Source organism: Nothobranchius furzeri, chromosome 3 (genome assembly GCF_043380555.1).
Source record: "Nothobranchius furzeri strain GRZ-AD chromosome 3, NfurGRZ-RIMD1, whole genome shotgun sequence".
In the NCBI taxonomy this organism is placed as follows: Eukaryota; Metazoa; Chordata; class Actinopteri; order Cyprinodontiformes; family Nothobranchiidae; genus Nothobranchius; species Nothobranchius furzeri.
In genome coordinates this window covers 88,240,275-88,256,086 of record NC_091743.1, presented here as the reverse complement: position 1 = coordinate 88,256,086, position 15,812 = coordinate 88,240,275, and the positions used below count along the sequence as shown (strand labels likewise).

At 43.6% G+C, this 15,812-nt stretch overlaps 2 protein-coding genes across 2 annotated transcripts; one reads left to right on the top strand and one right to left on the bottom strand.

Annotated features, from left to right (window-relative positions):
* Positions 1-3,396: 3,396 nt before the first annotated feature.
* Positions 3,397-6,686, bottom strand: zgc:112271 (bolA-like protein 2). The gene is made up of 4 exons (XM_015958208.3): positions 6,553-6,686; positions 6,350-6,414; positions 4,757-4,854; positions 3,397-3,660 (listed from the first exon to the last, which is right to left on the bottom strand). Exons 2-4 carry the CDS (start codon positions 6,410-6,412, stop codon positions 3,561-3,563), a joined length of 261 nt encoding a protein of 86 aa, XP_015813694.1. The 5' UTR covers positions 6,413-6,414; positions 6,553-6,686; the 3' UTR covers positions 3,397-3,560.
* A 337-nt stretch (positions 6,687-7,023) lies between these two features.
* Positions 7,024-15,208, top strand: slx1b (SLX1 homolog B, structure-specific endonuclease subunit). The gene is made up of 5 exons (XM_015958205.3): positions 7,024-7,422; positions 7,500-7,551; positions 9,232-9,546; positions 11,817-12,029; positions 14,954-15,208. Exons 1-5 carry the CDS (start codon positions 7,250-7,252, stop codon positions 14,981-14,983), a joined length of 783 nt encoding a protein of 260 aa, XP_015813691.1. The 5' UTR covers positions 7,024-7,249; the 3' UTR covers positions 14,984-15,208.
* The last annotated feature ends 604 nt before the right edge of the window (positions 15,209-15,812 follow it).

The following is a 15,812-nucleotide window of genomic DNA, read 5'->3' as shown; positions in this document are numbered from 1 at the left end:
CATCCAGTAATTATTTGTCTTCAGTTTTGTTACAAGCCAATTTACCGGGCTACCTCCACTCTTCTAGATTTTACTAATTTCTCAGGGTTTTTGCTTGTAATCGGTGTGGTGGGCGTGGCATGCTAGTTTACTAACAAACACTCTTACTCTGTAGAGAGTTGATTAGCAATCACCACATTGCCCAGAGCTTCTAATTCTGACCAAAATTAGTTCAAGCAGACAAAGAGGAGGCGCAAACACACCTACACACACCCCCAGTCCATGAAGAATATGTACACTTCAGGTTAAGACCCTTTCCAGCTGAGGAGACAACTGACTTTACCTGTAGCCTAGGATGGAGGAAACGACTTATATCAATAACATCTTGGGATGGCATTTACAACCAGCATCTCACCTTTGCTCGGTTACCAACAGGAGGAGACCCCACTCGTAAATCCTTTTTTCATTCCACGAATCCGAGGAACTAGGTTTTATTTCACACAGATGAAAAAAGAATAATAATCCAAACGAAACCCCGACAACGCGGTTTAAAAAGTGAAACAACTCTTTGCCAATAAACCGAGTTATGGCAAAGTTGAGCTGAATAGGCTCTCCAAAAATGACACTAGGTCAGATTATCACAGACAAAAAGCTCAAAGCAAAAGCTTTCTTCTTTCCAGCTCTGTACCTCACACACTCTTCCCATCCAAAAGGCCCTCTCTCCTAAAAACTCTCAAAAGCCTTTCTCCAAAAAGCTCAGTCCTTGACTGACTGACTCACTCATCCCATCAAGCTCATCTTTGAACAGACCCAATATTTACCTTTTATTCACTCTGTCCCCCCCTCCCTCACAGTCATTTCTTTGTTTGCTGCTTCAGACTTCCTGGTCACGTGTTCTTCCTCTTCTTGTTACTTCTCCAGCGGCCCCGAAGAGACCATAAATCTTGGATGTCATGATGTCACCTTTTCTTCTCCCAGTCTTCATCCGTTCACTTGTTTCTTCTTCTCAGCGCCTCCTGCAGGCTTTCCCCTCTTCTCCTTTGGGATTACATCACCTCCTCTCGTAGCCATTGGTCAGCAGAGGGAGACGTGCAGTTACCCTTTCCTTTTCTTCTGCCCAGGATCAAATGGTCATCTCCAGCATTAGCTGGACAAGATGTCTTATTTATATGTTTATAGCATCTTGACCAACTCCACAGAGGATAAAAGATAACATACATGCTTACGCCCAACATCTGTTCAGGTCAGAACAGGTTATATCCACAACATGAATCGTTTGACCATATCAGCAGAGTGAAAGCACATCACTAATTTACGACATCACAGTTCAGGGGGCTAGACGGCTGCCTGGACACACATACACACACAAACATGATAAGAGAAGGTAACAGGCCTTTAGCTTAGTTTCACACACACACACACGGATACACCTTGCATATGGAGCTAGGATTGGGACAATATTCAGTGTAACTTGTACCAAGTTTTGTAACTTGGAACATTTCATGACACGTCACTTTGGATTCGTAACTTGTAACTTTAGTTTTCTAACTTGTAATTCTCAATTTGTACTTGTATTTCTTGTTTTGTAACAGGAAATTTTCATTTTGTACATGTATTTTTTATTTTGTAAAATCAAACTTTTATTTTCTACATTTACTACTCATTTTGTAACATCAAACATTCATTCAGAAACATGAAACTTTCGGTTTTTACCTAGCAGACTTCCAAAATAAAAAAATCAATGTACAAGTTTGAAATCAAAACTCTCAAAACACATATTTCATTGTACAGGTACAAACCTCAAATCTACAGTTACGGCTCATTTCGTCTCAATTCTAGCGTCAGTGGGAGGAACTTGGGTGGAACCAATGAGGGCACGAGTCTTAGCTACCAATCACGTTTCTCGAATTCCTGTCCAATCATTGGGAGAGGAGGGCAGGGTTCTGTCAGAGCTGTAGAAAGAGAGTTACGACACTCTTTGAACTCGCGGCCACGTGGTTCATGGAGCTCTCAGTTCCAAACATCTCACAGCGCCGTAAGTCAGTCGAATCCAAAGTTACATGTGATGAAACATGTTCGAAGTTACAAAACTTGGTACAAGTTACGCTGAATATTGTCCCAATCCTAGCTCCATACAATCCTAGCTCCATACATTTCCTCACGCTTAGACTACTGTAACTCTCTTTTCACGTGTCTGAGCAGAACCTCCCTGAACCGTCTACAGGCGGTTCAGAACGCCTGTGCTCGGCTTCTGACCAAGTCCTCCAAACACACCCACATCACCCCGCTTCTCCTCCAGCTTCACTGGCTGCCAGTCAACTTCAGGGTTCATTTCAAGATCCTGGTTCTGGTCTATAGGGCCTTACATGGACAAGCACCATCTTACATTGGTGATCTTCTTAGTCCCTACACCCCCAGCAGGTCCCTGAGGTCCAGTGATCAAAGCCTACTGGTTGTGCAGCACCAGGCTAAAGGTCAAAGGTGACAGATCATCTGCTGCTGTGGCCCCCAGACTCTGGAACTCTCTCCCCCTGAGTCTGAGATCAGTGGACTCAGTGGTCTCCTTTAAAAAGCAGCTGAAGACTCACTTGTTCAAGCTGGCTTTTGTATGACCTTCTTCACCTCTCTCTCTTTATTCTGCTCTCCCCACCTATTCCACCTTCCTCAGGATCCACTGATTTCCCTCTTTCTTATTCACTCTCTCTCTCTTAACATTTTTTAATCACAATTGCCAATTTTTGCTCTTTTTAATATATTTTTAAACATTTTCTAAATTCTTTTTTTTAATATTTTTACATTTTTTGTTTTTGTGAAGCGCCTCGTGATTTTTATCTTGAGAGGCTCTATAGAAATGATATTTTCTTCTTCTACTGCATCAAAGGATGAATTATCTCTTACCAAGAGGTCCATGAGAAGTATTGGATCTGTTCACCAAAATATAGTAAAATATTCACATGAAACCTAAAAGTGGACCTCCGTTCCTCCATTTTCTTAAACTTAAACGTGGAGATCCAGGAGGGAAACCTACTCCCAGACGCGAACTCAGCCCTCTACAGGAGATCATTTCAGTCAGATCCCTGGATCCAGACTCTTTTGGCCATGAGCCAGATCTCATGACTATAGATTAAGTTTGGATTTTGGACAGACCAGTAGATCCAGAGCTGAAGTTTCAGTTCAACAAAACAGACGAGGTCAGCGGCATCGCTACTGTACAGGAAGCTGATCCATTAGCTCTGCTTACCCTGCAGAGTCGGTCTCAGGGTAGCAGCTGGTAAGAAAGGACGGCCTGTTTATTTCACATTTGGAGACGGGAGAGACCAACATGGCAGCACAAAAAGACGTCAGACAAGGATTTAGAGGTACAGCGCATTATTAAAGGGAATAGTCATTTGGGCACAAGCAAGAATTCATTCCAACTCAAGTGACTCACTCCAGAGCAACAGGTTTTATTTTTGACAATAAAAACAATGAATGTTTATACATATTTGACCCATTTTGGTGAGTTACTGATTAGTGAACACAGACACTGTAAGGCCAGCAGTAGGAGTAACACAGACTCAGAGTGTGTGTGTATGCATGCGTCACGAGGACTTCTGGTTCTCCCACTGTTCCGGTGTGAGGGTCTTCTGTTCAAAAGCATGGATCTCCTTCAGCTCCTCACTGAGACACTCATTCACCATCCTGCCAACAGACGACACAACCTTTGAACACAACCGGCAGGCACGTGAAGACAAACAACGTATTATATCGTGGGTGTTCTTCGGAGTTAGCCTGCATGATTATGTTGCTGATGAGCTTAGTGACCCTGTGATCAGTGGTTCGCTGGTTTGAACCCCGGTTTTAGCTTAAACTTATTGAATAAAACTCTGATTTTAAACACAAGTCACATCACTCCCAATTTACACTGCCACTCCTTCCTCTGAGAAGGTGTGTGTCTGCTCTGTCTTCTCCATCCCCAGTGAGTCGTGGAGGATGGCTGCTTATACTGAGCCAGGATTCTCTGGAGGTTTCTTCCTGTTAAAAGGGAGTTTTCCTCTCCACTGTCGCTGCATGCTTGCTTAGTATGAGGATTGCTGTAAAGTCACTGACACTAGTCAGTGACTCGATGCAATTTGCTGGGTTCCTTATATAGGAAACATTATTTCTGATTGGCTTAATGAACTGTGAATTGGAATGTTTATTATGTGAAGTGCCTTGAGACGACTCTTGTCGTGATTTGGCGCTTTATAAATAAACTTGAATTGAATTGAGAGGCCGAAGATGTTGAAGGGAGACACGTGTTTCATGTATTCGCATGTTTAACTGATTATCTCCTGAACCACAGGAGAAATTCACCGTTGTTAACCCAGTTCTAAATGGTTGCTACAGCTAATCAACTTTAACACACGTGTCTGTGTACAGGCAATAAGCTGGATGTGTTAGCAGCTAAATCATCACACACACCAAGATCTGACGGAGCGGTAGCGCCCAGCTTAGACTCTGTCAGCGTGTCCCAGGGCAGCTGTGGCTACACCACGTGTGTGTGTGTGTGTGTGTGTGTGTGTGTGTGTGTGTGTGTGTGTGTGTGACTGACTCGCCTAACCCGAACCCTTTGAACCATAACTCTGTCACTTCTCAACCTTAGATGACCTTTGTCTGAAACTCTTGACAGGACTGGTGGTGATTTATGTTACAGTAGGCGTTGCACTTCAGCTGACTCTCATTTGCAGACACGTTCTGTGAGTGGACACGGTGATCGTGAAGAGACGGGTGAGCAGACGTCCTGTGTTTGTGGTACCTGTGTCTCTGCAGCAGTGGTTTCCCCTCGAACTGGGATGACACGATCAGGACTTTGAAGCTGGTAGCACATCTGTTGGAGGAGGTATCCTCCACATCCTGAGAAGCAGGTATGAGGTTACTAATGCTAGCACAGACCTGTGAGAAGAAAGCTGCTGCGTGATCACAAAATATGTTCTGATTGCTTTCTGCTACAAAATAACAAATCAGGGATATTAATGAGCTTAGCGGGTCTTTCTACAGATGAGAGCTACTTTATTACAACTGGGGGAAAGGTAACAGAAGTAAAAATGAAAACATTGTTAATGCAGGAGTAGAAAAGAAGTAGAACTGTTTTCTGAGGACTCACCTGAGCTCAGTCCACATTTATGTAAACAAAAAAATCAGCCCAATCCTGTAGGGGAAACACCTCATCTGTGCCCCAGACAAGCTGGTTCCCAAAGTCAGAGACTCTCTTGGTCAGCTTGCTTCTCTCACCAAACCTTCTGTCAGGAATCTTGGCGTGACCTTTGACCCAGCTCTCACCCTGGATTCTCATGTCAGTTCTCTTGTTCGCTCTTCCTTCTTCCATCTCAGGAACGTTGCTAAGCTGAGTCCCATTCTGTCCCGCTCTGAACTTGAGACAGTTCTCCACACCTTCATCTCCTCACGCTTAGACTACTGTAACTCTCTTTTCACGTGTCTGAGCAGAACCTCCCTGAACCGTCTACAGGTGGTTCAGAACGCCTCTGCTCGGCTTCTGACCAAGTCCTCCAAACACACCCACATCACCCCGCTTCTCCTCCAGCTTCACTGGCTGCCGGTCAACTTCAGGGTTCATTTCAAGATCCTGGTTCTGGTCTATAGGGCCTTACATGGACAAGCACCATCTTACATTGGTGATCTTCTTAGTCCCTACACCCCCAGCAGGTCCCTGAGGTCCAGTGATCAAAGCCTATTGGTTGTGCAGCACCAGGCTAAAGGTCAAAGGTGACAGATCATTTGCTGCTGTGGCCCCCACACTCTGGACCTCTCTCCCCCTGAGCCTGAGATCAGTGGACTCAGTGGTCTCCTTTAAAAAGCAGCTGAAGACTCACTTGTTCAAGCTGGCTTTTGTATGACCTTCTTCACCTCTCTCTCTTTATTCTGCTCTCCCCACCTATTCCACCTTCCTCAGGATCCACTGGTTTCCCTCTTTCCTGTTCACTCTCTCTCTTTCTTAACATTTTTAATCACAGTTGTCTATTTTTGCTCATTTAAAATATATTTTTAAACATTTTCTAAATTCTTTTTTATATTTATACTTTTTTGTTTTTGTGAAGCGCCTCGTGATTTTTATCTTGAGAGGCGCTATAGAAATCATATTTCTTCACCATCAGTGTGAGTTGTTTCCCTAGCAAAGCAGCAAATCTACAACAGGAAGACGGATAAACTAAATAATCCTGGTTCGATACCAGAAATCAACCAGATGGTTTAAACGTTTGAGCTTAATTCACCATTTGAGTGATTTTTCTGCGGCTCTACCGCACGAAGCTGCACGGGGTGTGAGCTCAGCTGAGTGAAAACCATGTATATGTCGATGGTGAAAACCAAACAACAGCCAGTAGAAACGTACCACGTGCACTGCCGCCAGCTCCTTGGTGAGTTTATCCCTAAGGTGATCAGCTGATATAGCCATTTCTGCCGGAAACACATAAACATGTAAATCCATCCACGTTTGTTATCTCTCTTAGCTACGAAACAAGCAGCAGACCATCATCACCAGCTTATAGATTTTAATGGCTGGTGGTTTCTAAGTTTAACACTTTAAAACCCTACCTTTCAAGCGTTCAGTTGCTTTTAGTTATTGTATTGTAGGCATTAGAGAACAAACGTCCTAGAGTCCAACTGTGTTGAATTGAATTACTACAAAGGAAATTTAATCACTGGCCAATCACAGAACAGCACAACCCGGAAACGCCAGGCGAATAGGAGGCTGCGCAGAGAGCCAAGAAAAGAGAGCCAAACAAAGTTATTCAGCAGTTGATTTATCACAACATTTGGAGGTGATATTTTGTCAAACAGAAAAGGTACGTTGTAATGTTTATTTTCTGTAAAATCCGAGCTTTAATTTTTACAAAAGTGTTTTCGTTTGAACTTAATTGATTAGGCAGTTTTGTGGCCTACTAAACCACGTGATACAAGTTCTTATTGATGGAAAACGCCTGTGTCGGTGTCGGTACAGGATCTGCTCGGCTGCAGGATTGGTAAATAAAACAAAACATGACAGCACAATTATTATTCGTGTCTTGTTCATCAAGCTTTACTCGTCTCTGAAGCCCCGATCTAACGTGTTGAATTGGGAAGCTCTTGCGCATGCGCGTCTTGGTGTGGTTTTTGAAATAATGTCGAAGTTAAATTGTGACATAAATGACAGAGTTTAAGGATTTTAGTCGGACTTTTATCGTACTGTTTAGCCTCACAGGCTAGCCTCAGTTAGCGCGCGACGTGCCGTGTTTTCTTCCGTTTGTTTACGATGGTGGTAGAGGTAGAACGCTTCTTCGGTGTGTACATGCTCTACTGTACGAATCCAAAGTTCAAAGGTCGTATCTACGTCGGCTTCACCGTAAACCCCGAGCGGCGGATTGGACAGCACAATGCTGGGAGACACAGAGGAGGTGCCAAGAGGACCAGTGGGAGAGGACCCTGGTGAGTAAAGCTCCTCACGTCTGACCCTGCGGCCAGTCTAAATGCTTTTAGCTGTAACATCATTCTGTCTTGGACAGGGAGATGGTCCTCATCATCCATGGCTTCCCCTCAGACATCGCTGCTCTAAGAGTGAGTCTCCTAAAATGATTTATTGTTTTACAGCTTCAGCAGTCAGAAAGGTTCATTAGGAACCCTCATGACGGTGCCTAACGATGCCCGGACTAGTCCAAAAAGTATAGTAAAAAGCCTTTTCTATCATTGCCAATGTACAAACTTGGCACAAGTGAAACAGTTTGAGTATTTCTTTGTTGTTACACCGCCTCTTAACAACATATATATTACAGAAAAGCTTGATTAGTCACCTAGTTTGTAAATACCTTCAACTGGACAGAAACATGCGTTTCCAATCTATTTCCCACTCAGCATAGTCTATAAATAAGTTATAGTCACTCTTCATTTAAGTTGTTTTCTTTTCATGATGAGTGTAAATGGCTGCCAGCAGGTGGATTGTCAACGTCACTCGTTCATTTGCATATAAGTGGGCGTTAACCCGGATGTGGACGTGGCGTTGGCATCCCACCTGGCTTGGCGTGTTGCTGCTGACCAAACTTCCACTCTGTGGTCTTGCTGTGCCAAGCCTCTGCGTGACATTACTTTGATTGCACCCCATGGCAAGAGGAGCAAGTTTTCAATGTGATTGCCACTGCAGAGGGAAGAGACGGAATGGTCCGAAGAGTTGCGGTTCAGATGGGAAGCAGAGGTCTGAATGATAGACAGAACCGTGTGTCCGTTCTTGAACGTCCTGTACAAAAACGGGCTGTGTTATTTGAGAGTTTTTGCTCTGTCTTTAATTAGGAAGTAAAATACAATACTGTTAACTGCCGTTTGTCTACGTTAAAGTCATGTGAAGTTTTTTTTTGCAAGAATCATGATTTGGTGGGAGTGTAAATGGCTGCCAGCAGGTGGATTGTCAGCGTCACTCATTCAATTGCATGTAGGTGGGCGTTAACCCGGATGTGGGCGTGGCGTTGGCATCCCACCTGGCTTGGCGTGTTGCTGCAGACCAAACTTCCACGTAAGTGAGGGTATTTTGACTAAAATTGATTAAATAAGAACGTGTCGCCCCAAACAAACGCTTGTACGTTTAGTCTATGGTCTTGCCGTGCCAAGCCTCTGCGTGACATTACTTTGATTGCACCCCATGGCAAGAGGAGCAAGGTATTTGTTTCTGTTTGTTGCTCCTGATATTTGTCATCGATTGTATTTAATTTGTAAATTATGTATTTTCAGTTTTCACGGTGTTTGCTCAGTGATTGGCACCAGGTGCTCGGTAGGATTCTGGGAATGAGATGTATGCATGAAAAGTTGCACCCGTTGAAGCTCTCCTCCTTATTTCTTTTGGATGCCAAGGGGCAGCAACAATGATCTTATCTTTACTCGGTGCCTTTACATCAAACAGACATTTTTTTTTATTCTAGTTAGTTTGAGCGCCATCTTTCTGAAATCAGATCGTCATTCAGTGAGTGCAGATGCCTTCTGAGCACAGGCCTCAACACAGAAGCCCACGATGAAAATAAAAAACTGCAGGTTAGCAAAAGTAAACTGTAGAAAAATATTAAATAAAAAAGAAGGAAAAAAAGAAGGAAGTATTGCACTTTTTAACACGATGCAGCGGGTATTTCTCTGTGTATTAAATAGCAAATTATTTAGATTTTTACTTCAGAGCCAAACATTTCCTAAATATCCTGCTGAGATGTGTAAGTTTTGATTAATAAAGCCTGAAGTAGTTTTCTGGTGTGTTTGTTCCAGTTTGAGTGGGCGTGGCAGCATCCCCATTCTTCTCGAAGGCTCTCCCACGTATCCCGACGTACCAAAAAAGAGTCGAGCCTGCAGTTCCACTGGCGTGTGGTTTCCCACATGCTAAGGGTCGCTCCGTGGTGCAGGCTACCGCTGACCGTCCGTTGGCTCAAACAAGAGTACAGCATGGACTTTCAGCCCAGTCTGCAGCCGCCCCTGCACATCCCTCTAGCTTTTGGTTGTGTGAGGGCCAAAAAGAGGTTGCCGATGTCCTCTGACCCAGAAGAAGACACAGCCATGTGTTTTCTCTGCAAGCAGCTGATAAAAGTAAGAGACACTTAAAAGTTCTGTTTCCCCTTTTAGTGATCACATGTTTGCTTTGTCCTCAACGAGTGTTTGTGCCCTTTACTCTTATTGTGACTGTAAGCTCCGCCCCCTGCAGGAGAGTTCACAGCAGAAACATTGTTCAGAGTTTAAACGGGTCATGGGCAGCTGGCCTTAACATGACTGAACTGGTGTTCTGATATCTTTGATGGATTTTAACCATCGACACGTAAACAATATGGACCTAGACCGCCCATTGCTTCGCAGGGGGCAGGTAGAAGCCAAAAATGGGAGGTTCCCACCACTGATGTTCTTACCATGTCACACGTCTCGTCACACCAAGACAATCCAAAAATGGGAAAACGGGCGGAGCTGAGGGTGCGGCTGTTATGTTTGGAACCGGGTTGGAACAAATGATCCAATGTGGCTACTAGATAACCCAAGAAGCTAGGAAGTGCTCCGGGGACCGGGGTAGCCCACCCACATGGCTGACTGGCTCCCGTGTGAGGCTGTAGTCACGCTGGTCTCCTGTGGAGATCTAATATGAACCCGGGCTGTTGAAATTACAAGCAGACCCTCAGACCGCTGCGATCATAGCCAGGTGCCATGGCCTTTTACGTCAGCTCATGCTCCACAGTTAGAGATCAGCGGGACATTGGCTACATCCTAACCTGAAGCTAGAAAAACAGCGGTAGAGAGACTCCAAAATGAAGGCACGACCGGCCTGCTTAGTAACAAGTCACAACTAGGTAAGCTGACCAAGGGTATCGGGCTTCGCTGCTCCACCGCAGCCAAAGATCAGCCCATCCGCCGCTGTCGACGCACACGGCTCTGGGAGCGTTGTCTGGGCTACCAACGTTGTGTCAACACCGAGCCGCCCGGGAGCCACGTCGACACTCCCAGAGCCGGGAGCGTCGACAACGGCGGACTAGCGAATCTTTCACCACAGTGGAACAGCGAAGCCCAATGGCCTCCGCTATCCACGGTCAGATATGTAGCTCTAGTTTTGTTACCCGGCAGCCACACTAACACGTTATATTTCAACCCGTCTTAGGCCAAGCGGTGTTATGGTAAACGCGTAGACTTTTCCTCCGTCCAACCACCAAACTATCAACGAGAAAAATGCGGCTGAGCGACTCAAAAGTGATGCAGTGTCAACTAAAAGAGCTGCGGCGTTTCCGTGGTCTCTGTCAGAGATACACAAGGACCAGCATGACTACAGCCTCATGTCGGAGCCGGTCCGTGCTTCCCGGCTGCTCCGGGAGACGGGAACAACCAGCCGCCTGCTGTTCTCAGGCGGGAGACGGGAGCATCCGCTCGAGTTTCTTATGCAGCTCCACTAACGTGTTTGACCAGGCAGTTAAATGGCAGCATTTCCACCAGTCAACCAGCAAAATAAAGTACAGGAATATAATTTTACTTACTTAAATGCTGGCAGTGCAGCGTTAGCTCGCACAGAATGCTGAGGACTCGGGGTGTGAACAAAGGCCAAATACTCGCACTGCACCCTGCGATCTTCAGCAAAGGGCACTTGGAGACGTGCGTGGCACACAAGTATGCAAATAATTTCTGAATTGCTTCATTGACCGCAAAGCATGCTGGGATGCTGGCCACTGTGAAACTTTTTTGAAAAACCTTTATTAACAATTTTCAAATAAATAACCAAACAATAATTTGAACTAAATTTACATTCACTGCTGCTTTGTCTAAAAGTTTCAGAGCATCAATTATTGTAAAATTCACTTCTTTCATTAGAAAATACACATCCTGCAGCGATGGATTGTGGGTAATACACTTCACCCAAGTGTGTATTGATGCAGACTTGGGTGAAGTGCGGATCAAGGGTGCAAAAAGGGTGTGATCAGCTTCTGCACTCGAGAATCGGGACAACCTGCGCACCTCTGGCCGTGGCAGTGAGTAAGTGGGAGTATTGGGATTGGGCCAATGGCTACTTCCCTGTTTCACCATTTTGAAAGGAAATCAGGCGGACCCCCAGCCCATCCAGCTGAGCATGAAATCTATTTCCTTCCAACATGATTGAGACATCAGGCTGTTTTCTGATTATTTCTCTGTAAAATTCTTACACGTTGTGCCTTTAAATTGACTTTTACCATCTCACTAGCTCCACTGCCAAGTTCCATACACCAGGGTGAGGGTTTGCTAAACATTTTTCTGACACATTTGCTCAAAGTGTGTGTGTGTGAGAGAGCATTAAGCTTTAGAAATGTGGCTCCAGTTCATTAATGGTTGGTTGTTGTGTCTCGTCTCCTCAGGGCTCCGAGAAGCTGAACTGCGTTCACCCGTCTTGTAGGATGAGCAGTCATTTAAGCTGCCTTGCTAGATATTTCCTCAGGCATGATCCATCCCACCTGCTTCCTGTGGAGGGAGACTGTCCATCCTGCCACCGCTCAGTGCTGTGGGGGAGCCTCATCCGTTACAAACTTGGCTGCTTTGGCGACCTGGAGATCACACCATGTGGCTCTCAGGTGAGCTGGGCTAAAAGCAGGCTGAGACACCTGTCACACCTCTGAGGTGGATGACTGTTTGGCTTCTGTCATTGGTCAGAGAAATCCAAAAAGTGGAAAGGTTTAAATATCTGGGTGTAGTTTCGGAGTCACGTATTGCATCGTGAATGCGTTCAGACCAACCGGTCTTATGTTTGGCTCCGCTTTAAAACACAAGAGAAGTAAAAACGCTTATTACAGGTTTTATATCATGCTAAATCCCCTTCCTGGAGCTGTTGACCAAGTTTTTACTGTAATTTCCTCATGAAAAACACTCCAAAGTGAATTTTGGCTTCATGCAGGAACGTTTAGCTGCTTCTGCCCTTCAGCTCTGGTGAACTATTGCAAAAGACTGGCTCTCCCCATCCAGGTGTTGTTGAATCTGAATGCCTTTTCCTCTGGACTGTAAACATTAACGCACAGATGCTCTTTGTGTAGCTAGCAGGGAGTTTAATCTATGATCTAGTCCCCACTTTAAATAATGCCTAGAACCCAAAAAACCCAAGTCAGTGAGAGGATTCCCGTCCGGTCTTCCTGAAGAAGGGTTTAATCTGCAGAAATGGTTGGACTTTATCTTCAGCTCCATGACGTCAGACTGCTTATTACCCTCTAGGGCCAATGTCTATATCTCCACACTTCCATTCACATCATAAATGATGTCGGTGTGCCCTTTCACAAACTCTTGGAATTACGGGATTTCACCCAACCAATCATCAGAGATCAAGCTGGTCACACATGGCACCATTCGACCAATCAGTGCAGGGCTGTAACTCACCAAATACTGGTATCTGCAGAGCCAGAAAACTGCTCTGTCTCCTCTCGTGTTTACGGTCAGATCTCTAAAACCAACAAGGCTAGGTTTAGGAAACTCACATCACCAGGTTGACTAGTTGTGCTAAATAAGGATACGTGTGGTGTAAATGTTTAAAGTTGGTGAAATCTTGGCATGAAAATCAAATCTTGAACATACGCCCTGAACAAGGAAATGAAATGATGAATATTTGTAGGTAAAATCTGTTGTTTTTTAGACATAATCTTCATATTCATGATAACAATACCAATTATGATACTGAATATATTTAGCAGTTTTAAACTAAGATTTTGATGGTGTAACGATTAAGTTTACATGTTATTTAATGAACCATAAAATGTGAGATTCCATAGGAAATATGAAATCAAACTTATGGATCTTTGGATAATTTAAACCAGAAGATTGGAACTTTTTATTGCAGGGATTATGTAACAACTTCGTATTAACTCGGAGACAAAAGAAAGAGAGTCAAGTTTTAAAAGTTTAAAGATTAATTACTAAACAAATTAAAACTAGACTAACTTTAAACACTGGGTGATGAATGGATCTTGGCAAACGGTTCCTTCAGTACCAAGCTGAACCAACTTCAACTCCTTAAGAGTTGTTCCTAAGACGCAAACCACTGTGGTGACCTGGAGACATCTCGAGACCGGTCTGTTCGTACTGCGGTTTCTCCGACGGACTTCGGTACCTTTTGGGGTCCATCCGACTTCTTGACAGTCCGGAACTACAACGGGGGTCTCCGACGAAGGGTACGTAGACTCGACAGATTGAGTCTGATGTGGTGTTATAAACCATCACTGATAGTTTATAGCAGAACAAATTCACTCCCACTCAGAACCCAGTTTCTCCAGATACGAGAGTTCTGATAACATCACATTCACACATCATCACATCTCACATTCCATCCACTTAGTCATTCATCACATAAAGTGTTCCTAGTTGTCATGTTTTTAATTGTTCAGAAAATAAATGTCTTACTTTTTATAAACTTGACTCTCTTTTGAATTAATACGAAGTGTCTTACGATCCCTGAATAAACAGAATTCTAAATCTTCTGGTTAAACATTCAAAGACCAATCGGACTGGATTTCCATATTTATATAGAAAATCACATCTTATTGGCCAAATGTAGTGTAGTATATTGAGCTTAAAAAGCACCCAAAATACATACGTATGCTAACCTACACGCATGATCATCTATAATATTGAAAAATAATGTTTATTTAACTTGCTCATGTTGTTTTCTTTTACCAGAACAGGGCCAACGTCCATATTTTGATCACTTTGGTTTCTCTGATTTGCTGCATGAAAATAAATTTTTTTTGATAATTGTTACAACAAAAATGCACTTTGGGTATTTACCACAATAACACCCTGTGGTTGAAATTAAACATGTTTCTTCTTCAATGAGTGTCCTATGAAGGGTTAAACCACCACCAGTAGGGATGCACCGATACGATACTGGTATCGGTAAAAGTTAACCGATACCAGGAACCGATACCGATGCAGTTGCTTGAAAATGGCTTCCCTGTAACTTGTCATTTTAGTTTTGTGATGATTTCTATTCATATATTTAACTTTTTATCTACCTCAGTCTTTTCCTGTTGAAAGCAGAGAAGAAAATAAAATCTGTATTCCAAATCATTGCATTTTCTTGTGTGGCAGAAGTATCGGTATCGGTAATCGGTATCGGCGAGTACTCAGATCAGAGTATCGATATCGTATCGGTTTGGAAAAAAGTGGTATCGTTGCATCCATAACCACCAGTACCGGGGTGGGTTTATGGATTACTTCTTCAAACTGGCACCATTCCAATGATAAAAAACCCTCGATGGCTAGGTCAGTGTGGGGAGTACAACCAAAATGCTAGCTGAACAGTTATAAAGTTGGGTGGGTGGGCCGGGACAATCATCAGATCTGAGCGTTTTGTTTCTGGGTAGACGGAAAGGCCGAGGAAAAAACTCAATTTCATAAACAATCACATCTCAATAGGGCCAAGGTGGGCCGGTCCTCTGGCCTAAAACAAAACCGCAGCGTCGTGTCCTTGAGCTGTCCTAGATTAGACTAACGTTACTACCTTCTTCTCCCACAGAGCCACTGGGCCGATGAGCTGGAGCTGTGAAGAACATGCCAGCTATGAGCCGCATCAAAGCCTTTTGGGTGAAATAGGATTTTGCTACGAAGATGAAACGTTGATGCTCATCTTTTCGTTATTTCTTGTGTAGAATTTGTTAAATTATTAATTTGTGATTGTTAGTAAAATGTTGCTCCTAGTGAGGGACAATTTTAGACACTTAAAAGTTTAACAAAACAAAATTTAATGGATCATTTTCTGTGGCACTTTATTTCAAACACATTTGAAATTTTTTTTTGTCTTGACAGAAAGCAAAAAAAAATATTTTAACCTGATTAAAAGTCAAAGCTCCAAAGAAAGCATGATGGCTGACAGGCAAAGTTCTTGTGTAATATCGTCTAAAACAGCTTTGGTACTGTCAGCACAGAGGTGGGGCTGATGATTTGGGCCAGGTCACAGGACAGAACCATGATCCAAACACAGCAGCAGATCTACCACAGAATCAAGGTGATGCAAAGGTCCAGGGTCCAGATCAGAACCCCACTGAGATGCTTTGGTGATGCCGGAACATTCCACGTGCACGAAGCAGAACCAGAGGTCTGCAGATGTAAACCATTTAGGTGAATACATATTTTAACACGCACAGTGTATGATATACATACATATGTGTACATAACTATGTAGAATACTGTAAAGAACAATTTCACTAATATGAATTCTAATGAAGAGTTAAAGCGTCTGTGAAAGCCTGGCTACATGATTATACGTATTTATGTATTAGAGGCATTAAGTGGTGTGATTAGAAACAAAGCAAAGCTAATAATGTGGCTACTGTTGGTCCTGTTACCTTCTAATGATGCGTGTTTATGTTTTTGGG

Excerpts from the sequence above, each read along its gene's own strand:
- zgc:112271 (XM_015958208.3), bottom strand. The coding sequence starts at position 6,412 with ATGGCTATATCAGCTGATCACCTTAGGGATAAACTCACCAAGGAGCTG. Across the intron at positions 4,855-6,349 it reads AGCTGGCGGCAGTGCACGTG|GATGTGGAGGATACCTCCTC; the intron begins GTACGTTTCTAC and ends CCTGCTTCTCAG. Across the intron at positions 3,661-4,756 it reads CCACTGCTGCAGAGACACAG|GATGGTGAATGAGTGTCTCA; the intron begins GTACCACAAACA and ends GTCTGTTGGCAG.
- slx1b (XM_015958205.3), top strand. The coding sequence starts at position 7,250 with ATGGTGGTAGAGGTAGAACGCTTCTTCGGTGTGTACATGCTCTACTGT. Across the intron at positions 9,547-11,816 it reads TCTGCAAGCAGCTGATAAAA|GGCTCCGAGAAGCTGAACTG; the intron begins GTAAGAGACACT and ends TCGTCTCCTCAG. Across the intron at positions 12,030-14,953 it reads TCACACCATGTGGCTCTCAG|AGCCACTGGGCCGATGAGCT; the intron begins GTGAGCTGGGCT and ends CTTCTCCCACAG.